This window comes from Anomaloglossus baeobatrachus, chromosome 9, assembly GCF_048569485.1.
Source record: "Anomaloglossus baeobatrachus isolate aAnoBae1 chromosome 9, aAnoBae1.hap1, whole genome shotgun sequence".
Lineage (NCBI taxonomy): Eukaryota > Metazoa > Chordata > Amphibia > Anura > Aromobatidae > Anomaloglossus > Anomaloglossus baeobatrachus.
Genome location: NC_134361.1, coordinates 52,665,633 through 52,693,502, shown reverse-complemented (window position 1 = coordinate 52,693,502; position 27,870 = coordinate 52,665,633). Strand labels below are relative to the sequence as shown.

Sequence of the window (27,870 nt, the reverse complement as noted above, 5' to 3'; positions counted from 1 at the left end):
CCTCTGATGTCCGGTGAGGTCACGTGATCTTCCTGTTGACCCAACATCACCGAGCCCGGCCCCAGTTTGAGAGTCACTGAGCTGTAGGCGGAGTTTCACCGCTCGTCATAGCCCAGCATCGCTCCTGCTTGCAGTGCTCTGCAGTGAAGGAGGAGGGAGCAGGGAGATGATGGGCTGTGACAAGTAGTCAAACACCACCCACAGCCCAGTCACTCAGGAAGACTGTGGCCCACCTTAGTTGACGTGACATCACCGGACATCAGAGGTTATGGAGCCCGGGGGTCATGCGAATGGGATGAGCGGACCGTAATAGCGCCACTCACAGGCACTATTATCAACTCAAGGTATTTGAGAAAAACCTTGTTTCTCAACATAATATTGGTGAGGCCAGTAATGAAAACGGATGAACCATCCCTTTAAAAATGTCCCTACTCAAATATCTGCAGTTCCTTTAAAACCTAAAATGGAGAAGCACAACTATAAAATCTGGAAAAGATGTGGACTGTTCTGTTCTGTTAAAATTGTAGATACTAATTTTCATTGTATAATGTAAAAAAAGCATTCATTTGATCTGTACTAACCCACAACTCTTGTACAAAAATAGTACAGCTTCTGTAAGAAACCAAACGTATTGTTAAGTCACATACACGTATTCTTTTAAAAGTACGGACACTTTGGAGGGCATTTTGTTCACTTAAACATGCATTTGTGGATGAAAATAACTCTTGCAATAGGATTTCATTAACCACTTAACACCATAGCCAATTTCCATCCTTGTTTTTTATTTTCCTTATTCCAAGAGTCATAACCATGCTGTTTTAATAATTATTTAAATAATTTCAAAAAATGGCTTGGGGTCCCCTCTATTTTTGATATCTAGCCAAGGTAAAGCTGACAGCTGAGGGTTGCAGCCCCCAGCTGTCTGCTTTACCTTCCCTGGTAATCATAAATTGATGGGAACCCATGTGATTATTTTTTTTCTTTATAGTTTACAGCTGCATACAGATAACTTCTGCATGCAATAAAGCTTGTTGATTGGCTGCATTTCAGCCTTTCAACAAACTTTATTACCATATGAAAAGCAACTGAATGTCAAACTCGGATCTGGATTTTTTTTTTTTTTTTTTAAACTCTGTGCTTGAGTCTGAGATCTGGACACCGGGTGTCCAGTAATAGAGATGAGCAAACCTTTGAAAGTTTGGTTCAGAGTGCACAATGGAACCTTAGATAAAGTTCGGTTTGTGACCCTGATTTGTTCCGAACCTCAATGGAAGTCAGTAATTGGGCAGTTCGTGGCTCCACCCACATGCTGCCAGCCATAAGCAGAACACTTCCGGGGGTGGGTGGACAGGGGTTTTTCAATTTTTTTTCTTGTATGTGCACATTAAATTTGCTCACGCTGATTTTACCTTAAAGCGGGCTTTACATGCTACGATATCGTTAATGAATTATCGTCTGGGTCATGTTGTTTGTGACGCACATCTGGCATCATTAATGATATCGTAGCGTGTAACAGTTATGTGCGACCTAAAACAATCGCAAAAGCGGCAAAAATCGTTTGCCGCGGAGAGGTCATCCTAAAACAAAAAATCGTTTACCTCTCATTAGCGATGTTGTTCCTCGTTCCGGCGGCACCACACATCGCTGTGTGTGACACCACAGGAGCGATGAACATCTCCTTACCTGCGTCCAACGGCTATGTGGAAGGAAGGAGGTGGGCGGGATTTTACGTCCCACTCATCTCCGCCCCTCCGCTTCTATTGGACGCCTGCCGTGTGACGTCGCTGTGACGCTGCACGACCCGCCCCCTTAGAAAGAAGGCGGATTGCCAGCCAGAGTGACGTCGCCAGACAGGTAAGTCCGTGGGACAGGGGTAAGCAACACGTTGCACAACCGACGGGGGCGGATACAATCGCTAGCGAGATCGAAGTGTGTAAAGCCCGTTTAAGTGTGAGCCATTAATACACTGCATGAGTCTCGCACAGGGCTGGTCATCACTCTTACCCAAGCACAGCGATGCTCACTTGCGAGTTTTACACTCATAACTCAGTCAAACTTTGAACCCAAACTTTGGTTTTTTGGTAGTTCGTTTCCAAACCCGAACCCCAAACCTTGAACCTCAGGTTTGCTCATCTCTATCCGGTATGAACCCCAAACTTTACAGTTTAGGTTTGCTTATCCCTAACCTTTATCTATTGTTTCCAAAGAAATCTAGGCTGATTTATGACCAGTTGAAAGCTGAACTTTCAATTGTTAATACATCAGTTTGGAAGATGGTTCCAGACAGATAGATACATATTGGGTTCTGTGACTAATTCACCGCTGCTACATACTGTTATACATAGAAGCTGTAGAAACTAAGTGGTTCAATATTTTATATTAATACAGTCATATGAAAAAGTTTGGGCACCCCTATTAATGTTAACCTTTTTTCTTTATACCAATTTGGATTTTTGCAACAGCTATTTCAGTTTCATATATCTAATAACTGAAGGACTGAGTAATATTTCTGGATTGAAAAGAGGTTTATTGTACTAACAGAAAATGTGCAATCCGCATTTAAACAAAATTTGACCAGTGCAAAAGTATGGGCACCCTTATCAATTTCTTGATTTGAACACTCCTAACTACTTTTTACTGACTTACTAAAGCACTAAATTGGTTTTGTAACCTCATTGAGCTTTGAACTTCATAGGCAGGTGTATCCAATCATGAGAAAAGGTATTTAAGGTGGCCACTTGCAAGTTGTTCTCCTATTTGAATCTCCTATGAAGAGTGGCATCATGGGCTCCTCAAAACAACTCTCAAATGATCTGAAAGCAAAGATTATTCAACATAGTTGTTCAGGGGAAGGATACAAAAAATTATCTCAGAGATTTAAACTGTCAGTTTCCACTGTGAGGAACATAATAAGGAAATGGAAGAACACAAGTACAGTTCTTGTTAAGCCCAGAAGTGGCAGGCCAAGAAAAATAACAGAAAGGCAGAGAAGAAAAATGGTGAGAACAGTCAAGGACAATCCACAGACCACCTCCAAAGACCTGCAGCATCATCTTGCTGCAGATGGTGTCAATGTGCATCTGTTGACTGATACAGCCCACATTGCACAAGGAGAAGCTGTATGGGAGAGTGATGTGAAAGAAGCCGTTTTTGCAAGCACGCAACAAACAGAGTCGCCTGAGGTATGCAAAAGCACATTTGTACAAGCTAGTTACATTTTGGAAGAAGGTCCTGTGGACTGATGAAACAAAGATTGAGTTGTTTGGTCATACAAAAAGGCATTATGCATGGAGGAAAAAAAACACGGCATTCCAAGAAAAGCACTTGCTACCCACAGTAAAATTTGGTGGAGGTTCCATCATGCTTTGGGGCTGTGTGGCCAATGCCGGCACCAGGAATCTTGTTAAAGTTGAGGGTCGCATGGATTCAACTCAGTATCAGCAGGTTCTTGACAATAATGTGCAAGAATCAGTGACGAAGTTGAAGTTACGCAGGGGATGGATATTTCAGCAAGACAATGATCCAAAACACCACTCCAAATCTACTCAGGCATTCATGCAGAGGAACAATTACAATGTTCTGGAATGGCCATCCCAGTCCCCAGACCTGAATATCATTGAACATCTGTGGGATGATGTGAAGCGTGCTGTCCATGCTCAGCGACCATCAAACTTAACTAAACTGGAATTGTTTAGTAAACAGGAATGGTCAAAAATACCTTCATCCAGGATCCAGGAACTCATTAAAAGCTACAGAAAGTGACTAGAGGCTGTGAGTTTTGCAAAAGGAGGATCTACAAAATATTAATGTGACTTTTATGTTGAGGTGCCATTACTTTTGCACCGGTCAAATTTTGTTTAAATGCGGATTGCACATTTTCTATTCGTACAATAAACCTCATTTCAATCCAGAAATATTACTCAGTCCATCAGTTATTAGATATATGAAACTGAAATAGCTGTTGCAAAAACCCAAATTGTTATAAAGAAAAAAGGTTAACATCAATAGGGGTGCCCAAACTTTTTCATATGACTGTTTATACTGGAAAAGAAGAATTTAAAGCCGTCCCAAAAACTCCAAATGTGTCCATATGTTTTTGAGTGAAATATCTTTGCTTAACATATGTTCCAAGGAAACAACATTACTACTAAAAGTCATATTTTAGAGAAGCACCATTAGCTTTACTGCTCAAATTACATGCTTGTCTCTAAGAACAACTTTCCCTACATCCCGCCAGCCAAGTACTGAATGCTAAATGAATTAACAGCTCGAAGAACACAATTCCCTAAGAACACAGGATTTCAGTGAACTCTGTACCGAAAACATATACATGAGAAGAAACAGGAAAGTATATATTTATTGTTACCTGCTAGGAAGCAATTCTGCTTCTGTTCATAAAATATAGATTTTGTGTTTTAGCAAAATAGGTCAGAGGCCAAGAAAACAGCAAGTTCTGCTTGAACAGGTTTTTTGATTTCCAATTATTTTACTCACATATATATATATCTATCACAAAACTACAGTATTTTAGATACATATTGCATCCTCCTCTTCCTTTGCATTTGTCTATATCCTACAAAGAAACAGACAGAGAAAGAGAGACAGACAGGGAAAGAGAGACAGACAGGGAAAGAGAGACAGACAGGGAAAGAGAGAGAAAAGGAAAGAGACAGACAGACAGGGTAAGAGACAGAGAGACATACAAGGAAAGAGAGAGAGACAAGGATATAGGGAGAGATAGAGACAGACAGAGAGGGAGTCAGAGACTGGGAGAGAAACAGAGACAGTTACTATCCCAGGCAACTACAGCTAAGATATATACAGTACAGACCAAAAGTTTGGACACACCTTCTCATCTCTAGAACAGGAATGGACATTAGACCAGTGGAAATCTGTGCTTTGGTCTGATGAGTCCAAATTTGAGATCTTTGGATCCAACCACCGTGTCTTTGTAGAAAAGGTGAATGGATGGACTCTACATGGCTGGTTCCCACCGTGAAGCATGGAGGAGGAGGTGTCATGGTGTGGGGGTGCTTTGCTGGTGACATGGTTGGGGGATTTATTCAAAATTGAAGGCATACTAAACCAGCATGGCTACCACAGCATCTTGCAGTGGCATGCTATTCCATCCGGCTTGCATTTAGTTGGACCATCATTTATTTTTCAACAGGACAATGACCCCAAACACACCTCTAGGCTGTGTAAGGGCTATTTGACTAAGAAGGAGAGTGATGGAGTGCTACGCCAGATGACCTGGTCTCCACAGTCACCAGACCTGAACCCAATCGAGATGGTTTGGAGTGAGCTGGACCGCAGAGTGAAGGCAAAAGGGCCAACAAGTGGTAAGCATCTCTGGGAACTTCTTCAAGACTGTTGGAAAACCATTTTCGGTGACTACCTCGTGAAGCTGATCAAGAGAATGCCAAGAGTGTGCAAAGCAGAAATCAAAGCAAAAGGTGGCTACTTTGAAGAACCTAGAATATAAGACATATTTTCAGTTGTTTCACACTTTAAGTATTTCCTTCTACATGTTTTCATTCATAGTTTTGATGTCTTCAATGTGAATCTACAACTTTTAGAGTCATGAAAATAAAGAAAACTCTTTGAATGAGAAGGTGTGTCCAAACTTTTGGTCTGTACTGTACATAAGTATATTTTTCACAGTGGGCAGTCACAGTTTATTGTGCTTCACCACATTCTATAAGTGGTCTCAAATATCTGTGTCATATAGAGTTGGGTGGATTTATTCTTGGGACTGCGGTCCATCAGCCAGGTTTGTAATCTTTGACAGCTGGATTGTAGGCTCATGGATCTCTTATCTTCTGGGATAGAATATGGAGATAGAAGATGGAAGATGACATCACACCAGTCCAGCTAATCAAAAGCCGCACCAGAGATCCTGGAAGGTAAGAGATTTGTGAGCCATCCATTCAGTGACCAGAAATTAGTAACTTGGCCTATGGAGCGCAGGTCCACAAATCAATACGACCAATTTAGGCTTTTTAGTGACAACTAGAATCCTGGTGGCTATACCACTTGCAGACCAGGATACCACAAGGATTGATTAAAAAGCATGAGATCATATGACATTACGATTGATTGTAGAGGGAATATTATGGATTTACAGTTTAGATAGTAACATACATTTTTATGTTATTTAAATATATAAGATATTGGTAATTTAAGGACCTGTCAACTGAATTTCTATGATTGCTTACTGATTGACATGTGACTAATGGGATATGATGTAAAATGCATGGTTAACATACAATGAATGAGAACACAGATCCGAAACGCGTAAGAACTAGGATATTCTTGGTCATTGTTATTTTATCATATTACCTATGGATTGAAAGCTTTTTAAAACAAATTTTCAATAATTTATCTGTTTATGGAACTTGGATGCCGGACTACTCCCTCCCTTTGACAATGACAGGTAACACCTCTATGCACAGCTGGAAACTCAGTATCCACCAATCCCAATAGATGACATCACAACTGACCCTGCGCCCTCTCCCTTCACAATGACTTTTCCACATCCTCATTAGATACTTTAATACAAAATATAGGGTCAGAGTCTGACCATGGGGCTATATAGGTACATGTATACACAGATCACAGGTATGTACACACAGATCTACCTCTCTGGACCTGACATTACCTCTCTACTAACCAAAATACCACAATGTCTGTCTGCTATTTCATCCTTCTTCTCTGCACGATTCCTAAAACTTAACATGGACAAAACAGAGTTCATTGTCTTTCCTCCTCCTCACTCATCTCCTCCAACAAGCCTTTCCATCAAACTTGATGGTTGCTCACTCACCCCAGTCTCACAAGCCCGTTGCCTTGGAGTAACCCTCGACTCTGCTCTATCCTTCAAGCCACACATCCAGGCCCTCTTCAACTCATGCCGATTACAACTCAAAAATATCTCCCGGATCCGTGCTTTCCTTAACCAAGAATCTGCAAAAACATTAGTGCATGCCCTCATCATCTCCCGCCTCGACTACTGCAACCTCCTGCTCTCTGGCCTCCCTTCCAACACTCTTGCAGCCCTCCAATCTATCCTGAACTCTGCAGCCCGCTTAATCCACCTCTCCCCTCGCTACTCCCCAGCCTCGCCACTCTGCCAATCCCTTCACTGGCTTCCCATCGCCCAACGACTCCAGTTCAAAACATTAACCATGACATACAAAGCCATCCACAACCTGTCTCCTCCCTACATCTGTGACCTAGTCTCCCGGTACCTACCTGCACGCAACCTCAGATCCTCACAAGATCTCCTTCTCTGCTCCTCTCTTATCTCCTCTTCCCACAATCGCGTACAAGATTTCTCCCGTGCATCCCCCATACTCTGGAACGCTCTACCTCAGCACATCAGACTCTCCACTACCATGGAAAGCTTCAAGAGGAACCTCAAGACCCACCTCTTCCAACAAGCCTACAACCTACAATAGCCCTCAGTCCAGTAGACCACTGCGCAACCAGCTCTGTCCTCACCTATTGTACCATCACCCATTCCTTGTAGACTGTGAGCCCTCGCGGGCAGGGACCTCTCTCCTCCTATACCAGTCTGTCTTGTACTGTTAATGATTGTTGTACGTATACCCTCTCTCACTTGTAAAGCGCCATGGAATAAATGGCGCTATAATAATAAATAATAATGATCATAATGTATTGTTTCTTTTTCGATAACTTGGTGTTGCCCATTTGAGCTGTGCATACTCTTGGGATGTATTCAGAAGACCAAATAAATTGGCGAAAGATCAGATCACAATGCTCAGACTGTCCTCTTGTTTCCTGACAGAGTGACAGCTGCATAGAAACATATGAAGCAGTCATGCTTGGATCAGGAGAGCCCCAGCCAGTACAAGCATTTTGGTCCTGTCTCAGTTGGATTTATTTGATTCTTTACACTAAAAATAAAAGGTCTCTTTTGTTATTATCACCGTTCATTGTAAATCGAAAATGTAGACATAGAGGTTTCACTGCTTACCGATTGAGATGGTCCACACAGCAGCAATCTTCATCATAGCTTTCGTGCGGGAATTGAAGCGGCTGTGCTCTATGGGGTTACGTATTGCTACATACCGATCAAGAGAGATTGCACAGAGATGCATGATAGATGCAGTCGAAAATAACACATCCAAGGAAATCCAAACTGGACACAACTTCTGTGGCAGAGGCCAGACATAATCTGCAGGAAGACATTGAATGAAAAAGTAAAAACCTAAAAACTAATCAAAAACAATCATTATAACTATACTCTCACCTATCTCTTTGCAATAAAATATTTACAATTTGAAGAAAAAAAATGTCATCCTTTTTCAAAATATATAAGGTATAATACTGTAAGAATATAATTGAATGTTCCTTAAGGCCCCCTTCACACATCAGTGATTCCAGTGTGTATGATGCGGTTTTCATATGTACTGGAATCTCGGACGTATGCCTACTTACTATAATCAATGGGTCTGCGCACACATCGGTGTTTTCACAAGGACAGTGTGTTCATATGGAGCACACACTTGTCCATGTGTTCTGCATGGAGACATGTCCGTTTTTCCTCTGGCAGCACTGATGTCACACGGACCACACACTGATGTGATCCTGGTGACATGTACCGAAGAAAACACGTGTCTTTGAAATAAAATGGTTTTCTATACTCACCTATCACCAGCGCTGCGGTCTTCAGTGCTGCTATCATTTGCTTCAGGGCCCGCTCATTATGCTCATGAATATTCACTGCACCACAGATCCAGAAACAAGTGTGACCGCAGCGCTGGAGTCATCAGCACCACAGACAACAGCATCGGGGACAGGTGAGTAAAAAGTAACTGACCTCTGTGTGCCATCAGTGATAGCAGACATAGAACAGACGTGTGCCCAAATCACGGTACACGGTGGGCCATACACACCTTCAACACATCTGTGAAAAACTTGTGAGTTTTCCATGGACATATGAAAGAGGCCTTACAGTGATATGTTTCCTTAAGCATTTAAAAGAACACTAAATATAGAGATTGAAAAGTAACTTTTAACGTTTCCTACCTGAAAGGCTTGTTTACTCTATTTTATCGAATGTGTAGGGACATGATTTTGCAGTACTTTAACTACTTTATATGCATTAAAGGTTCAGAACCTATTTCCTCCTTTGTAAAACACCCCCTGCTTGCTCATGCTGGCTTTCCCCTCAAACAGCACTGCTCTACTGTTCCCAAATTTGCAACTGATGGAACAGCATTTCATGAGACATTTGCATCAGCCTCCAATTGGAAAATCTAATTTATAAAGCTGAGTGTGTGTGTGTGTGTGTGTGTGTGTGTGTGTGTGTGTCCGGGATTGGTATCTGCACCGTCGCAGCCTCAGCCACAAAATTTTGCACACTCACACTTCTGGACCCAGAGAGCGTCATAGGCTATGTTTTGAGGGGAAATTTTAACCCCACGCTTTACAGTTATTCACCAAAAAACCTGCCACCATTAAAACGAATGGAGCTGGGAGCCACAGTGCAGCCAGATCGTCAGAAGAATGCACAGCCACACCCTTAAATGGAATATTGGCGTGCCACAATGCAGCCAGGGATAGAGACAGACACAGACAGGGAAAGAGGCAGACACAGACAGGGTAAGAAACAGACATAGAAAGGGTAAGAGACAGACACACAGAGACAGACAAAGAGACAGACTGACAGGGAAAGAGCGGGAAAGAGAGAGACAGGTTAAGAGACAGACACAGACAGGTAAAGAGACACAGACAAAGAGACAGACAGAGGGAAAGAGAGGGAAAGAGACAGACAGGGAAAGAGACATACAGGGAAAGTGACAGATAGATAGACAGACAGGGAAAGAGATTGAGACAGACGGAGAAAGAGACAGACAGACAAAGATCAGAGAGAGACAGAGATATTTACAGAGGGGGAGACAGACATTATAATTACATTTCTATCTATTTGTTTTGTGGTTCTTGTGTGCAGAATACATTTTTGTTAATACATTCTATTTTGTTAACAGCAGTTATTAACCCGGGCGAAGCCGGGTAGTACAGCTAGTACTATATAAATACCATGGCAATAGCAAGAGAGTAATGTTTTACAATTAGGGAATGAGTGCTGATCCATTTATACTTCTTATACTTTTGTCTTAAGGCTTCTTTACACGTTAGGGATCGCCCCCACCCCCGCCGTGCATGCTTCACGGGCAAATCGCTGCCCGTGGTGAACCGTGGTGCCCGTCGCTGGTACGCGTCACATCAACATACCTTCCTAACAACGTCTCTGTGGCTGGCGAACAATCTCTTGTTTAAGGGGGAGGTTAGTGCGGCGTCACAGCAATGTCACACAGCGGGCCACCAATAGAAGATGAGGGGCAGAGACCAGCCGCATTTACGTCACTCCCACCTCGTTGCCGGACGACGCAGGAACGCTGTTGTTCATCGTTATTGGGGTGTCACACGTGGCAATTTGTGCTGCCTCAGGAACGCCGAACAACCTGCGTCCAAAACGAGTAACGAACTAACGATATTTTGAAAATAAACGACGTGTCGACAATCAACGATTTGTGCCACTTTTTGGATCGTTAGCAGTAGCTCGTAGGTGTCACACACAACAACTTCACTAACGAGGCCGAATGTGCGTCACGAATTCTGTGACCCCCGCGACATATCGTCTGATAAATTGTAGCGTGTAAAGCGGCCTTTAGACTATTTGGGCCCTATACATTATTGCATTTGCATCTGTTTTTTGTTGAGTTTTTCACTGGCAAATCTTTTAAATCTATTTTATAAATGTAACTGTTTTATTTATATAGTTTACCACTGTGGGTGTGATTTGAGGTTTCAAAATATTTTCACATTTTCAAAATGTCAGGTCCAATATGCACCCAGAGCCACGAGCAGTTCTAGGTGCATATTTCTAATCCCTGCCTAACTGTCCCTGTATACACTAGCATAGATAGAGAGAACTTTAGAAAAAGTATTTTTAAAGAGCCTTATGATATGCTAATGATCAAAGGGACTAGTCCCAAGGGTGTTATATCCCCCAACTAGCCATCCTCATAGCATATTAGCATGCCCACAGGGGTATACTAACATGCAACTCAATTCAACATCACCAGCGGTGACGCATGACACGCGCACGGGGCCTTGGTGGGTTACTCGTCACTGGGCCAGTGTAGGTTTGGAATGTCACAGCGGCCTGGCCCGGTTCAGTGACCCCGGTGGTTTCAATAATAGGGGGATGTGGAGAATGTCTTCGTGATGCCACCTGTGGTGTGTGGCCATTATTAGCCGCCATTGCGGGATGTCTTCTCTAGGGCGGATAATAACGCAGCTCGGATGGTACAGCTCTCCACACGCAGAGCTCAGGCCCCAGAGAGGATGTTGGAAGTAGTAGTTGCCTATGGTGGAGGGGCATGATGATGGGAGAGCCGGCAGTGATGGGATGAAACAGAGGTTGCAGTCAAAGTTCTTTACACACTGAGATTACACCGCCTTTGGTGTGCCGTGCTCCGCTGTTATGGGCTCCAGCTGATCCCAGATAGTCTGGAAGTCAAGGCTGGTGTTTCCTTCTGTGTGTCCTTTTTAATGGTCTCCCCTCCACCCCGGGTCCTGGGCCGTGGAACGGGTCACAGGTGCCTGCTGCACTCCCCACAAACTCTGGGATCCCCCTTCTTGCTAAGAACCCGGGTCAAGCCTCCAGCTCCGGACCACGGGTCACTTTCTATTCTTGTCATTTCTGACTGACGTCTCCTACAGGGATTAGCAATATGCACCCAGAACTGCTCGTGGTTCTGGGTAGATATTGGACCTGACAGGTTCCCTTTAAAATCTGTCAAAAATGTATTCCAGTCACTCCCTGGATTTTAGGTCAGAATTTTTGCAATAATTTGGGAAACGTGCAACTTTTTGCACTAGTTACAAAAGTAACTAGTGCAAAATGGTCGTCTCCATTCTCCGGGTCCTCCTGTTTCGGCCATCTTCATCCTCCTTCTTAAGCCTGGGTGCATGACACGTCCTATGTCATACACTCTTGCCAGTAGAGTTGAGCGCGGTTCGTGGTTCGAGGTTCTCCAGTTCTAGGCTCGAGTGATTTTGGGGCCTGTTCTAGATCGAACTAGAACTCGAGCTTTTTGCAAAAGCTCGATAGTTCTAGAAACGTTCAAGAACGGTTCTAGCAGCAAAAAAACAGCTAATTCCTAGCTTGGTTTCCGCTGTAATAGTGTAAGTCACTCTGTGAATCACACTATTATGACATTTCAGTGTATAGTGTGCGTGAACAGCGCCTTCAGATCACTGCTGTTTCTATAATGGCGATCGCCATTTTTTTTTTTTTTTTTTCCTTGTCTTCCTTCCCAAAGCGCGCGCGTGTAGTGGGGCGGGCCAGCATGTCAGCCAATCCCAGACACACACACAGCTAAGTGGACTTTTAGCCAGAGAAGCAACGGCATGTGTGATAGGATGTCCATGTCACATGTCCCTGCATTATAAAACCGGACATTTTCCTCCAGGACGCCATTATCTCATCAGCGTCTTTGGTGTCAGACATCACTGTCGCAGCTCCGTCCTCCTGAGTCCTATCGCCGATACAGCTGTATGCGCTCCATACACAGCGCTGGACAGCTTAGGGATAGCACTTTCCATCAGTCCTTTTAAGGGCTCAAACCGGCAGGGTCAGAGAGCCATAGGTGACAGGTCCTGAAAACAGAGACAGCGTCTGTGTAGCCAAGGTCAGGGATTTCGTCGCTGCATTTCACCATTAGGAGGGAATAGAAAGGCAGGCTTCCATTCCTCTACCCAGAGCCCCACAATCCTGGCACTGTACCCTCCTGTCCTCTGCACACTCCAACTCATTATAACTAAGCCATTATACTAGCAAACACTCAGTGTACCTAGTGGCATCCTAAATGGGTCTATTGGACTTTGCTATAGTCCCACTAGTGCAAAGACATTTGCAGAGCACGTCTGCCTGCATTGCACACTCCAACTCTTTTTAACTAAGCCATTATACTAGCAAACAGTCAGTGTACCTAGTGGCATCCTAAACGTGGCTATTGGACTTTTGTGTAGTCACAGTAGTGCAAAGATATTTGCAGCACGTCTGCCTGCATTGCACACTCCAACTCATTATAACTAAGCCATTATACTAGCAAACACTCAGTGTACCTAGTGGCATCCTAAACGTGGCTATTGGACTTTTGTCTAGTCACACTATTGTAAAGATATTTGCAGCACGTCTGCCTGCATTGCACACTCCAACTCATAACTAAGCCATTATGCTAGCAAACAGTCAGTGTACCTAGTGGCATCCTAAACGTGGCTATTGGACTTTTGTCTAGTCACACTAGTGCAAATCTATGTGCAGCACCTCTGCATGACACCCTCCTGCTCTGTTTTTAATAAGCTATAATGATAGCAAAAAATACTGCCATTTAGTGGCATCATAGAACTGGCTGTTGTATTCCATTAGTGCCCCACTGGTGCCAAGCTATTTATAGCACCTGTGCAGGACACCCTCCTGCTCTGTTTTTAATAAGCTATAATGATAGCAAAAAATACTGCCATTTAGTGGCATGATAGAACTGGCTGTTGTATTCCATTAGTGCCCCACTGGTGCCAAGCTATTTATAGCACCTCTACATGACACCCTCATGCACATTTTGCTACGCTAATGTTATAGCAAACTCATGGAATTCATTGCTGCATTTGATCATTCGGAGGGATAGAAAGTGAGGCTTTCTTTAGCTTTTCCTTCTGTTCATAGACACCATCTCCAAGAGCAATTTCCCCTCCACGTCTAAGTGTGGAGAGGCAGCTAGTGCGCATGCGTGTGCCGATTTACCCCAGCTGCAGCCTAATTACAGTGTTTCGCCTAGTGAGTATGCTCAGCCTGACTGTGTTATTCCTGACGCTAAGTCTTCATTTCGGGCTACAGCGCATGATCCCACACTAAGTGTGAAAAGCCTCTTTGCACAGGTGCTTGCATTCCGTGCCGGGTCTAAGTCCTGTTTTGTGCCTAGACACCATGCTAAAGCTGATAGTCTTTTTTCAGAGACTGTATTTCATGCTACTGAGCATGCTCAGGCACTTACTGCATCAGAGACTAGGTCCGGTAATGAACTCTTTGGCCCTTCCCCTGATGTGGGGGGGCACATATAGACCACAGGGCATCAGGTGTCCTCCCAAATGGCTTGCAGAGGCCCACCCCTATGACTTTTCACCGCATTATTGATGGTCAGACGATGACTGGTGAGGTGTTTGGGTCATGGCAGCCATGAGGTCATCATTGAAGTTGCGGTTCCAAATAGGACGCTAGTTTTGCCACTCATGACGTGTCACTCTACTTTTGTCTCCAGGAGGTGCATTGTGGTTCACCCTGGTTTGGGGCGGACCCAGGTTATAAAAGGGGCTGGAGCCAACAAGGAGGTGCGCAGTCTTCTATTATGCTCCGAAAGAGCACACCTCCATGTGTTGAACCCATTGCGGCTTTAGGCCAGAGGTAGGCAGGGATAGGGTGTCGATGCAGGCCACCACCACAGTTGGTAAGGCAGAACGGTTAAGACCAGCTCCTGTCCTACCAGTCCTGCTTGTGCAGCCCAGTGGCATTAACAGGCCTGCTGCTGCTGATGCGCCTGCTGTCCACAGGTGTGCCCCTACGCACACGGTCAGCGTACTCAATGGCCCCTGTGTTGTTAACAGGGAGTTCCTGGGCTGGGTGGGCATGTGGACCCTGTGACGCTAACAGGGCTCACAGTCTCCAGATCCGAATGGCGTCTAACTCGGTTCAGGCTACTATTAGTTTCATAGCCACACAGCTCTGTATGCTCCACCAAACCTTCCAGTTGCCAACCTCTCCTTTTCCAACTGGGAGCACGGTGGACACTGACTGCTGATGGGGATATATACCTTTCTCTTTCTTTTCTTATTAATTTTCGTTATATAGCGGTAACATAGTATATACCACTTTATCCAAATCTGACAGTCCCACTGTAACAGATGGTGTTTCTTCAGCAAATGTTACTGTTGCTTAACCACCAAATCCACGGACCAAAACTTTTTTCCCCTTTCCAACACAACTGTTCCCCTTTCCACCAGCATCTGTCCTTTTTCAACTCATTTTGGTATATGACCAAAAGTGCAACTCTGCAGGGACACCGTACTCAACGCCATCTCAGCACAGCAGCCATCCCTCGGTCCCTCCGATGTGGACAAGTAAAAGACCATTTCCTCCTATCCATGACAAAGCATTGAGATTCACTCTGTGCAGCACTGGTGTTTAGTGGAAAAGTAGATCTAAGATTGCTTACCACATTCTGCAGATACTCCTGTATACGTGCGTCCATTTCTATGGCAGGAATTATTTTGCCAAATTTTGTCTTGTACCGGGGATGTAACAGTGTGGCAACCCAGTATTCTGGATTACTTTGAATTCGTACAATCCGAGGGTCATGTTGTAGGTAGTGCAGCAAGAAGCCGCTCATGTGTCTTGTGCATCCAGGAGGACCAAGTCCTTGGTGTGTTGGTGGCAGAGAGGTGAGAATCGTGCCTCCTTCCTCTGCCCTCTCCCCACAACCTCGCACAACTGAAATGTGAGCAAGCTCTCACTCATCTGCTGAGTCTTCCATGCCCATCGCCAGTTCGTCCTCCATTTCTTCATGGGCTCCTGCACCTTCCTCAACACTTTTTGCTGATACTATGCGCCCTTGTTAATCCCTCTCCCTCACCATGACTGCCGCATAGGTGCCGCTGACCATCTGGACCTCGTAGATCTTGTTATCCCTTCCGCATATGACTCCTCCTGTACTTCCTCCCCTTCCTCTTGTCCCAACACCTGACTCCGAATAATAATTACAGTGCGCTCCATCATGTAGATGACCAGAATTGTCATGCTGAGAATGACATTGCCAGTGCTAAACATCTTCGTCGACATTTGTAAACTGTGTAGCAGGGTGCATAGGTCCTTGATCTGACACCACTCCAGCAGCGTGATCTGCACCACCTCTGGATCAAGTTATCCCAGGCTATATGTCATAACGTATTGCAGCAGGGTTCGGCGGTGCTGCCACAAACGCTGCAACATGTGCAGATTCAAATTCCTGCGTGTGGGCACATCGCATTTCAGGCGTTTAACCACCAGACCTAAAGACTTCTGTAGCGACGAAAGTTGTTGAGCTGCTGTGTGCGCACGATGTAAGTGAGCACATAGCGAGCGTGCACGCTGCACAAGGCCATGTAGGCCGTGATGGTGTTTTAAAAATTGCTTGAGAATTAGGTTCAACACGTGAGCCATACAAGGCACGTGTGTCACATTGCCCTGACGATGGCCCGCAGCCAGGTTTGCATCATTGCCGCACACGGCTGTTAAGTCACCAACGGAGTCCGCTCCGTCAATTTGTACTCCGGTCGCCAGGTGACAACGTGTTCCTTTCATGAATAGTGCTGATGATGGGAGAGGAGTCGATGCCAGCGGCGCAGGTGGACGCAGGTTATGCTCACCCACTGGGCTGCATTACCTTGACAGATGCAGAATCTCTGGCTGAATGTAGCTGGTGGGTATCTCACAGATGAAATACCATCATTCAGCTACAACCAATGGGAAGACACCACACCCTTTTTTATGCCCATCCTGTCTGCAGACCACTGCCAGACATAGCTATGACCTCTGGTTACTTTTACCCCCAGTTCAGTTTTATGATTTTGTGTGCTTGTTACCTGACTACTTTTCCTGCTTGCTGTTTATGTACCTTGTTGGCCGATCCGCATTTCACCTCTGCTTGTTTTCTGATTAAGTCCTGGCCGTCCCATTCTGTTCCTGTTCCTCAATTAATGTTTTGACCCTGCCTGACTACTATTCTCTGGAACTGCAGCCTTCCACAGGTATTAATCACCTTGGGCCCTGTGCAATTCCTAATCCCTGTATAGGGGTTAAAGGGTTTCAGGGTTCTAGGGGTCCTGCTTGGTGAGTGGCTTCCCTCTAGCCTATCATTAACAGCCCATCTGAGTGTGTGGATCAAGGAAGGCGTTACACCGTGCTCTCTGCAGAAGGCCATGTGGGCCAGGATAGTGCTTTAAAAATTGCTGGACAACCAAGTTCAACACGTGAACCACACAAGCCATGTGTGTCACATTGTCACAGCGAAGGGCCGCACCCATGTTTGCATCATTGTCGCACCCGGCCTTCCCTGGCTGCAGGTTGAGTGGAGACAACCATTGATGAAACTCGGTATCCAGAGCTAACGTCCACAACTTCTCAGCGGTGTGACTCACATTTCCCATACATTTCAAAGTAAAACTTTGACCGCCTGATGGCATTGAGCTCTGCTGCCAGCATAGTAAGGAGGTGTGTAGTAGTCCTTGTGCGCAGTTACAAGGAAGGGTGGCCTGACCACACAGGGTTTGCGCCAAGGTGGAGGACCCACACGAGGTTGAAGAGGCAGAAGCAGTGTATTAACTTCTACATACAGAAGAAGGATTGAAACAACTCGTGGGGACGGCAAGACTTGTACAGCAGACCCTTCTCCATCTCTCACCATAGTTTGCCAGTGCCCAGTCAGTGACATGTAATGACCCTGTCTATGCTTACTGGTCCAAGTATCTGTGTTGAAATGCACCCTGTCGCACACAGAGTTTCTCATGGAAGTGGTGATGTTGTGTGCGACATGCTGGTGTAGCGCGGGCATGCTTTTCTTGGAGAAGCAGTGGTGATTGGGCATCTTGTACTGGATCACAGCGACAGACATAAGGTCTCTAAAATCCTGTGTGTCCACTAGGCGGAAAGGCAGCATTTCGGTAGCCAACAGCTTACAGAGGGATAGAGTCAACCTCTTCGCTTTGTCATGGGTCGCAGGAAGTGGCCTTTTATTTGACCACATCTGAGGGACAGAGATCTGGCTGCTGTGTGTAGACGGTGTTGAGTAGGGTGTCCCTGGAAAAATGCAGGTTTGTGAGGAAAGTGCAGGCGGAGACATGATGTTGCCTTCATCCAACGTTGGTGCTATCGATGTCTGAGAGAGCTGTACACACTCACTTGTTTCCCCTTCCAAACCAACTGACGACCTACCAAGCAAACTGCCTGTTGCGGTTACAGTGGTGGAAGTTGTGGGTGGAAAAACAGGTGTGACAGCTGTCCCCACAGTCCTAGAAGATGACGAGCGCGCGGATGCACTGGAAGGGGCAGGCGGTGGATGGTTCGCTCCGCTAGGCCGCATTGCAGCACGGTGAGCTTCCCACCGGGCCATAAGATATTTATTCATGTGACAATTCATGGAAGAAGTTGTCAAACTGCTGAGGTTTTGACCTCTACTAAGAGAACCATGACAAATTTTACAGATCACATAATTTGGGCGATCTTTTTCTATGTCAAAAAAGGACCAGGCTAGGCAAGGCTTAGAGGCCATGCGACCTGTTGATCCACCCCGAATAATGCTCAGAGGCAGAGTGGTGGCTGAGGATGCAGTTGTAGACGTGCTACCAGTGCTCCGACTCTGTCCAGGAAGGCGCAAGGTAACTTCGTCGTCGGTTGCATCCTCCTCCACCGCCTCTGTTGACCTCCTCGAGTGTCTGACTGTGGGTTGACAGACAGACAGTAGCTCCCCCTCAGACCGAGCCTCTTCTTGCCCTGACCGAATATTTAAGTTGTCATCCCAATCGGGTATCTGCGTCTCATCTTCATCAGTATGTTCCTCATTGTCTATAACCACAGGTGTTGGAAAGGCAGCATTTTGGTAGCCAACAGTTTGCAGATGCTGAAAGTCAACCTCCAAGCCATGTCATGCCCTTCTAAAAGCATGTAAAACACAGAGAGGGGACTCCAACCACAGTCTCCCTCGTTTCCACTAACAGGGCCACACACACCCCACTTGACTGGCATCAGTTGACCCCCATTTTCAAGATGAAAAAGATGCTTTCCATGAAGCACTCTCAAAAATACGCGTGCCTTTCCCGTCCCCTGGCTGACCCAGGGGAAGAAAAGTCCTCTGAGAGCCATGACTTGTTCATCTTGGTTCTTTTAGAAACACAGCGAGGGGACTCCAACCACAGTCTCCCTCGTTTCCACTAACTGGGCCACACACACCCCACTTGACTGGCATCAGTTGACCCCCATTTTCAAGATGAAAAAGATGCTTTGCATGAAGCACTCTCAAAAATATGCGTGCCTTTCCCGTCCCCTGGCTGACCCAGGGGAAGAAAAGTCCTCTGAGAGCCATGACTTGTTCATCTTGGTTCTTTTAGAAACACAGCGAGGGGACTCCAACCACAGTCTCCCTCATTTCCACTAATTGGGCCACACACACCCCACTTGACTGGCATCAGTTGACCCCCATTTTCAAGATGAAAAAGATGCTTTGCATGAAGCACTCTCAAAAATACGCGTGCCTTTCCCGTCCCCTGGCTGACCCAGGGGAAGAAAAGTCCTCTGAGAGCCATGACTTGTTCATCTTGGTTCTTTTAGAAACACAGCGAGGGGACTCCAACCACAGTCTCCCTCGTTTCCACTAACTGGGCCACACACACCCCACTTGACTGGCATCAGTTGACCCCCATTTTCAAGATGAAAAAGATGCTTTGCATGAAGCACTCTCAAAAATACGCGTGCCTTTCCCGTCCCCTGGCTGACCCAGGGGAAGAAAAGTCCTCTGAGAGCCATGACTTGTTCATCTTGGTTCTTTTAGAAACACAGCGAGGGGACTCCAACCACAGTCTCCCTCGTTTCCACTAATTGGGCCACACACACCCCACTTGACTGGCATCAGTTGACCCCCATTTTCAAGATGAAAAAGATGCTTTGCATGAAGCACTCTCAAAAATACGCGTGCCTTTCCCGTCCCCTGGCTGACCCAGGGGAAGAAAAGTCCTCTGAGAGCCATGACTTGTTCATCTTGGTTCTTTTAGAAACACAGCGAGGGGACTCCAACCACAGTCTCCCTCGTTTCCACTAATTGGGCCACACACACCCCACTTGACTGGCATCAGTTGACCCCCATTTTCAAGATGAAAAAGATGCTTTGCATGAAGCACTCTCAAAAATACGCGTGCCTTTCCCGTCCCCTGGCTGACCCAGGGGAAGAAAAGTCCTCTGAGAGCCATGTCCACATTGTCAGTGGACAGACGCATGTGCTTATCTGCCAGCAGACCCCCAGCAGCACTGAAGACAGGTTCCGAGAGAACGCTGGCTGCAGGACATGACAAGATCCCCAAGGCGTACGTGGCGAGCTCAGGCAATTTATCCAGATTGGAAGCCTAAAATGAGCAGGGCTCAAGTTGCACAATAATGGAATCGATGTTTCCTTGCATATACTCATATATCTGTGTGTCCTCCTCTTTTTCCTTGTACAGCTGTTTTGTTTTCGCATGAGTATATGTCCTTGTCACTTTCCCATGTGTTTGTGTTGTGTTGTGAGTTGTTTGTCACCTTTTGGACACCTTTGAGGGTGTTTTCTAGGTGTTTTTCTGTGTTTGTGATTGCCTGCCATTGTTTCCTATGCAGTTCGAGTTCGGTTCGTCGAACGTTCGACGAGCCGAACTCGAACGGGACCTCCGTTCGGCGAACCGACCTCGAGCCGAACCGGGACCGGTTCGCTCATCTCTACTTGCCAGTTCTGCGCAGGTGCACTACAATACTTAGAGCTGCTCTGCTCAGGAGAGATCAAAGTGCGCCTGCGCAGGACCTCAATGCCGGCAAGTGTGGTTGATGTAGGATGTGTCATGCACCCCGACTTCAGAAGGAGGAGGACAAAGATGGCCGAAAGAGGAGGCGCCGACACCGGAGAACGGAGACGCACATATGACCCAACTCCACCGCAACGACCGTTTAGGTAAGTATTATAAAGTGATTTTTATGTTCTACTCAGCGGCCTGGGCTCTTATATACGAGTGCGTCAATGTTAGTCATGCCTTGACATTGTATGATGTTTTATATTACTTTTATGATTAAAGTAGTTTTTTAATCTACTGTGGAATGTGTATTTGCATCATTTTGGCCACTTTTTTTACTTGCTTTTTTATGCGTGTTTACTTTGTGTTTTTTTCCCATTCATTTGAAGGGCTGAAAAAAATGCTTCAAAAACTCTGAAAGAACTGATATGCTACAGATTTAATAAAATACTTCAAATGTTCAAAGAAAAAAAACCCTTATGTGTATGAGATTTCAGAAATGTCACTCACATCGCTGGCACTGTAAAATGCTGCAATTTTTTGGGCAGGATAAACAAAAAAAAAACAATAAACCATAAAAAATTAACAAGAAAAAATAGGCACAAATGCAACAATAAAGCAAACCCTTAGTATTTCTTTAGTTTTAAATCTGTATATTTTGTGCTCAAAACAAAATCAAACAAAACTTACAGTACCAAAGTGCCCATTATTTCTATTTTTTAAGAGTAGCCAGGAATTTCTAAAGATGTATGTAAAACATTGAGTCTATAATTAATCAGAAACAGTTTAGCGTTACTGTTTCATAAAATAGAGATTAAAAGATTTTCAATTGGAGGACACAGTTTAATCAGTAAATCCCCTTCTTTGAGGTCGGGCCAGTGACATACAGTAATACCATACTGGCCTCTCGAGTTCTGTAGAGGTTAAGTTTCAGCATCCTGCAGAGACAAGACGCTTCTGATAGACGGAAGCTTCCGAGCAGTTTTACGGTAATAATCAGCCAAATTCTAAATCCTTTAGTTCAGATTCTTATTCTAGTGCAACCACTTCTGCCAAGTCAGACATATCGATGCACTTTAGTAAAACGAAGGGTAAATGAATGAGAAAGCGCAATTATATTTACCTTCAATGATAATAAAATATATCTCGGTCAGATCTTGATGGCACAAGAGTCTATTAAAATACAATAATAACGAATAACGTTTGGAACACCATTCTAAGTCTGAACTGGGTGCAAAAAACCTAAAAAAACATCACTATGGGGAGATAAGGTATGCACACCAGTGACTATGTAAGGGGAATACATGGAATAGCAGAAACTGCTGTGTGAATACTGACTTGAAAAATCCAATAGCTATATGAAGAGTGAAAATGTGAAAAATGGAATCTGCATTACTGCCATGAACATATGAATCAAGAGAAATTTAGCTACTGAATTGATCAATGCAATAGAGCCCCAACACTACGCCAAAGTATTTCTCTACGTTGGGGTCCCTAGCTTGTGTGTGTCCTCTCATGCAGTTAAAAAACTTACCGTGTGTGGGAAGCTGAGACCCAGGCTATTTATGCGTATTATATGGATTGGCAATAGGTGTGGTGGGGAGGGTTCACAAACGAAAAACTACTAACAATAACGAATAACGTTTGGAACACCATTCTAAGTCTGAACTGGGTGCAAAAAACCTAAAAAAACATCACTATGGGGAGATAAGGTATGCACACCAGTGACTATGTAAGGGGAATACATGGAATAGCAGAAACTGCTGTGTGAATACTGACTTGAAAAATCCAATAGCTATATGAAGAGTGAAAATGTGAAAAATGGAATCTGCATTACTGCCATGAACATATGAATCAAGAGAAATTTAGCTACTGAATTGATCAATGCAATAGAGCCCCAACACTACGCCAAAGTATTTCTCTACGTTGGGGTCCCTAGCTTGTGTGTGTCCTCTCATGCAGTTAAAAAACTTACCGTGTGTGGGAAGCTGAGACCCAGGCTATTTATGCGTATTATATGGATTGGCAATAGGTGTGGTGGGGAGGGTTCACAAACGAAAAACTACTAACAATAACGAATAACGTTTGGAACACCATTCTAAGTCTGAACTGGGTGCAAAAAACCTAAAAAAACATCACTATGGGGAGATAAGGTATGCACACCAGTGACTATGTAAGGGGAATACATGGAATAGCAGAAACTGCTGTGTGAATACTGACTTGAAAAATCCAATAGCTATATGAAGAGTGAAAATGTGAAAAATGGAATCTGCATTACTGCCATGAACATATGAATCAAGAGAAATTTAGCTACTGAATTGATCAATGCAATAGAGCCCCAACAATACGCCAAAGTATTTCTCTACGTTGGGGTCCCTAGCTTGTGTGTCCTCTCATGCAGTTAAAACGTTATTCGTTATTGTTAGTAGTTTTTCGTTTGTGAACCCTCCCCACCACACCTATTGCCAATCCATATAATACGCATAAATAGCCTGGGTCTCAGCTTCCCACACACGGTAAGTTTTTTAACTGCATGAGAGGACACACACAAGCTAGGGACCCCAACGTAGAGAAATACTTTGGCGTAGTGTTGGGGCTCTATTGCATTGATCAATTCAGTAGCTAAAATTCTCTTGATTCATATGTTCATGGCAGTAATGCAGATTCCATTTTTCACATTTTCACTCTTCATATAGCTATTGGATTTTTCAAGTCAGTATTCACACAGCAGTTTCTGCTATTCCATGTATTCCCCTTACATAGTCACTGGTGTGCATACCTTATCTCCCCATAGTGATGTTTTTTTAGTTTTTTTGCACCCAGTTCAGACTTAGAATGGTGTTCCAAACGTTATTCGTTATTGTTAGTAGTTTTTCGTTTGTGAACCCTCCCCACCACACCTATTGCCAATCCATATAATACGCATAAATAGCCTGGGTCTCAGCTTCCCACACACGGTAAGTTTTTTAACTGCATGAGAGGACACACACAAGCTAGGGACCCCAACGTAGAGAAATACTTTGGCGTAGTGTTGGGGCTCTATTGCATTGATCAATTCAGTAGCTAAATTTCTCTTGATTCATATGTTCATGGCAGTAATGCAGATTCCATTTTTCACATTTTCACTCTTCATATAGCTATTGGATTTTTCAAGTCAGTATTCACACAGCAGTTTCTGCTATTCCATGTATTCCCCTTACATAGTCACTGGTGTGCATACCTTATCTCCCCATAGTGATGTTTTTTTAGGTTTTTTGCACCCAGTTCAGACTTAGAATGGTGTTCCAAACGTTATTCGTTATTGTTAGTAGTTTTTCGTTTGTGAACCCTCCCCACCACACCTATTGCCAATCCATATAATACGCATAAATAGCCTGGGTCTCAGCTTCCCACACACGGTAAGTTTTTTAACTGCATGAGAGGACACACACAAGCTAGGGACCCCAACGTAGAGAAATACTTTGGCGTAGTGTTGGGGCTCTATTGCATTGATCAATTCAGTAGCTAAATTTCTCTTGATTCATATGTTCATGGCAGTAATGCAGATTCCATTTTTCACATTTTCACTCTTCATATAGCTATTGGATTTTTCAAGTCAGTATTCACACAGCAGTTTCTGCTATTCCATGTATTCCCCTTACATAGTCACTGGTGTGCATACCTTATCTCCCCATATTAAAATACAATATTCTGTTTAACTCTATGGTTAACGCAACATGAAAGGCATGATTCAATACTGTCATGTAATAGGTAACTTCATCTTTTGTGGTGGTTTTCCCCTCCATATTATTCAAGAGACAACTTTTTAATTTTCAATTGAGTGCTTGTTTTTTGTGGGACACGTTGCAGATTTTTAATGCCACCATTTATTTTGCCATATATATGATATGATATACTGAAAAATGGGAAATAGTTGGAATTAAAAAATAATCACGAAATATTGTAATGCAATTTTTGGCTTTGTTTTTATGACCTCCACTAAAGGGGGCTTTACACGCTACGACATCGCTAATGCGAACTCGTTGGGGTCACGGAATTGGGGATGCACATCCGGCCACATTAGCGATGCCGTTGCGTGTGACACCCATGAGCGATTTTGCATCGTTACAAAAACGTGCAAAATCGCTCATCGGTGACATGGGGGTCCATTCTCAAAAATCGTTACTGCAGCAGTAACGAGGTTGTTCCTCGTTCCTGCGGCAGCACACATCGCTCCATGTGACACCACAGGAACGAGGAACCTCTCCTTACCTGCCTCCCGGCCGCTATGCGGAAGGAAGGAGGTGGGCGAGATTTTACGTCCTGCTCATCTCCGCCCCTCCGCTTCTATTGGGCGGCGGTTAAGTGACGCAGCTGTGACATCGCTGTGACGCTGAACGAACCGCCCCCCTTAGAAAGGAGGTGGTTCGCCGGTCACACCGACGTCGCCGGGCAGGTAAGTAGTGTGACGGGTCTGGGCGATGTTGTGCGGCACGGCCAGCGATTTGCCCATGTCGCACAACAGATAGGTGCGGGTACCCACGCTAGCGATATCGGTACCGATATCGCAGCGTGTAAAGCCCACTTTAGTAGTAAAAATCTCGTAACTTTGGTCATTGTTTTTGAATTTGCACACAATGAGGCCAATCCATTTTTTACTGTCATAGTACACTCCCGGGCTACGCAGCCCTCTGGCACCCTGCAATCAGATTACGAGGAGAGATGGGCAATAGGTAGGAGAAGCGACACTTCTGATAAACTCCTAAACTCTCAAATGGAAGAGACACTCTCTGCTCCTAAGCTCCGAAATGGAAGAGACACTCTCTGCTCCTAAGCTCCGAAATGGAAGAGACACTCTCTGCTCCTAAGCTCCGAAATGGAAGAGACACTCTCTGCTTCTAAACTCCGAAATGGAAGAGACACTCTCTGTTCCTAAACTCTGAAATTCCCGGAGGGATATCTGGCTAGCTTCTGTGTCGAGACTCCTAACAGAGTCTCCACGGACGTTTTTGATTTGCATATTTCCCAGGGGGCAATGCACCTAGGATTTCACTGTTGAGCGCCCTCGTTAACCGCCTGCAGTGTTTTCTCTGGCTGGTCTCCCCGAGATCAGGGATTGTTTTGTCCTAAACTCTGAAATGGAAGAGACACTCTTTGCTGCTAAACTCTGAAATGGAAGACACATGCTCTGTTCCTAAACTCCCAAATGGAATTTTCACGATTGACAGGAGCACCTAAAAAGATAAAACTGTTATGATCAGAGCTTGATCCAATGACCGCAACTACTTTCAGATGCCACATGAATAATACAGCTTGCACTTCTTTAAACAGTAAGTGCACACATCCACTGTTAATGAATGGACAATATATTCAAGGGGTTAATATTGGGAGTAAACTTAGATGTAGAGATTTTGAAAATGGAACATAGTTATAACCCAATCTAATGCTTAATAAGGGTGCACTGTTTTTAATGCCCTTACTGCCCTAGATGCCAGATTGGTTTATCAGTGTCCGCAAGGAGAAATGTTTTTCCCTTAGACCCCACTATAGCTTCTCATAAAGCCAGATCAGATCTCATACTTTGCACTGATGAGCAGCAATCACCCCGAAACACTGTCAGCATATTGAGGTTCTGATCTGGCATAAAGTAATATGAAAAGGCTCGTTAAAGGTTCACTGTTGGCTTTAAGAATTGCTACTTCCATTAGGTGTCACTAGAGTTTGTCTCCTTCCTTCCTGAAGAGATTCAAAATTATAGAAATTACAATTTAGATTTTTAAGAGCAAAACAGTAACAATGCAGTGGCATGACAAAAATCTGCATAACTAATCATATGGTAAATAGTTGTAAGTCAAATTTATGTAGGAGATAGCCAAGATGATTGTCTATAAAATGAAGGTCATCTTGCACTCAAAGCTTTAGTGGATTGTAAGATATGGAGCCTGAGAGTCAAAAGTTCAAAACATTGTTACCCTTTTGCTCATCGGTGTATACATTCTGATATTGATTATGTTTTAAGTTATGGCATTTGTGTTCTCCTTAGGAAGGGTTAGGAATAGTTTCTCATTGATATTAATGTATATTTAACTCTGTATCTCACTTTAATTCTCGTTCTTATGTTACAATCTTAAGAAATAAAGTTCTTACAGATTAAAAAAAAATGTAATTTTGAAAAATGAGTCAAGATGATCAGTCACCCGCACACTTTACGAGAAGTGTTCTGATGAAAACAACACAATATAAACTGTGAATCTATTAAGTTTGTTTCTTATCTGCAAGAGTTATTTGCCACATTTATCTAGAAAACCATGATATATTGTAGAAGACTGCAGGAAAATGTGATATTTTACATGAATCTGCCCTGTGGTGGCCTCTAGTCTCCAGCAAAATTCATAAGGTCAGTAAACTCAGGTCCTTTGTGTATTCACTCGTTAAATAAATGTTATTTCTGTATGTATGTTGAACATTTCAAGCTATTCAATCAGCAAGGAGCCATGCACAATACGTTGTATTCTATCAATATGAGATTGGTCAAGCTATTTTCTCCTTTTCATTCCATGCTTCGAAACTACAAAATCGCTTACTCTGTAGTCAAGTCACTCGCAAGAAACAATATATTTATTTTGCCTTTATACCGTAGATAAAATTAAATTTGCCTCAGACTGCCATTTCTATTTGTGCCTTATGGGTGTTGTAACCCCTTACAATTGAATGCTGTGGATGGTTTATCTAGTGTCATTTGACATTAAGGCATTGTTTACTCTCTAAGAACAAGACTAGTCTTTTTGGCCCTTTATGGATTCTTCTGGAAATAAAGGAAGGTAATAAATTAAAAAAAAATATATTACGATGACTAAATAAATTACAAGTTTTTTCAAAATGGCTGCTATCTCATTACTGAACACAAACAATATGTCACATTTTGTCACACCGGAGTGTACAGATGCTGAGCATGCAGCACAACACAAGGGTTACAATGGGAATGGTGAAGAAAGAAGGCCCTGGAGTTAGGGAAAGGGGTAAGGGGCATCTCCTGCAAATCACCTGAGTCTATCCCCTATGCCCCCTAACGTACTTTTCTATACTGGTCCTTTCCCTCATATCCACCACATGCCTAGGCCCTCATTTGCCCTGAACTCACCCTTGCTAGTGAGAAGGCCAGCAAGAACACTAGTCTCCCCACTGCAATAATAGAACACATGGTAAGGGAGACAGAGGAAAAGTAGGCACAAAAAGGAA

General features: G+C 44.1%; 1 protein-coding gene across 1 annotated transcript in view; it reads right to left on the bottom strand.

The window, feature by feature from the left end:
* LOC142251167 (5-hydroxytryptamine receptor 2A-like) overlaps nt 1–27,870 on the bottom strand; it is a 639,303-nt gene that overhangs the window by 11,377 nt on the left and 600,056 nt on the right. Inside the window, exon 5 of the mRNA XM_075323709.1 lies at nt 8,000–8,200. Coding sequence (XP_075179824.1) covers nt 8,000–8,200 — 201 coding nt within the window. The remainder of the gene's footprint in view (nt 1–7,999; nt 8,201–27,870) is intronic.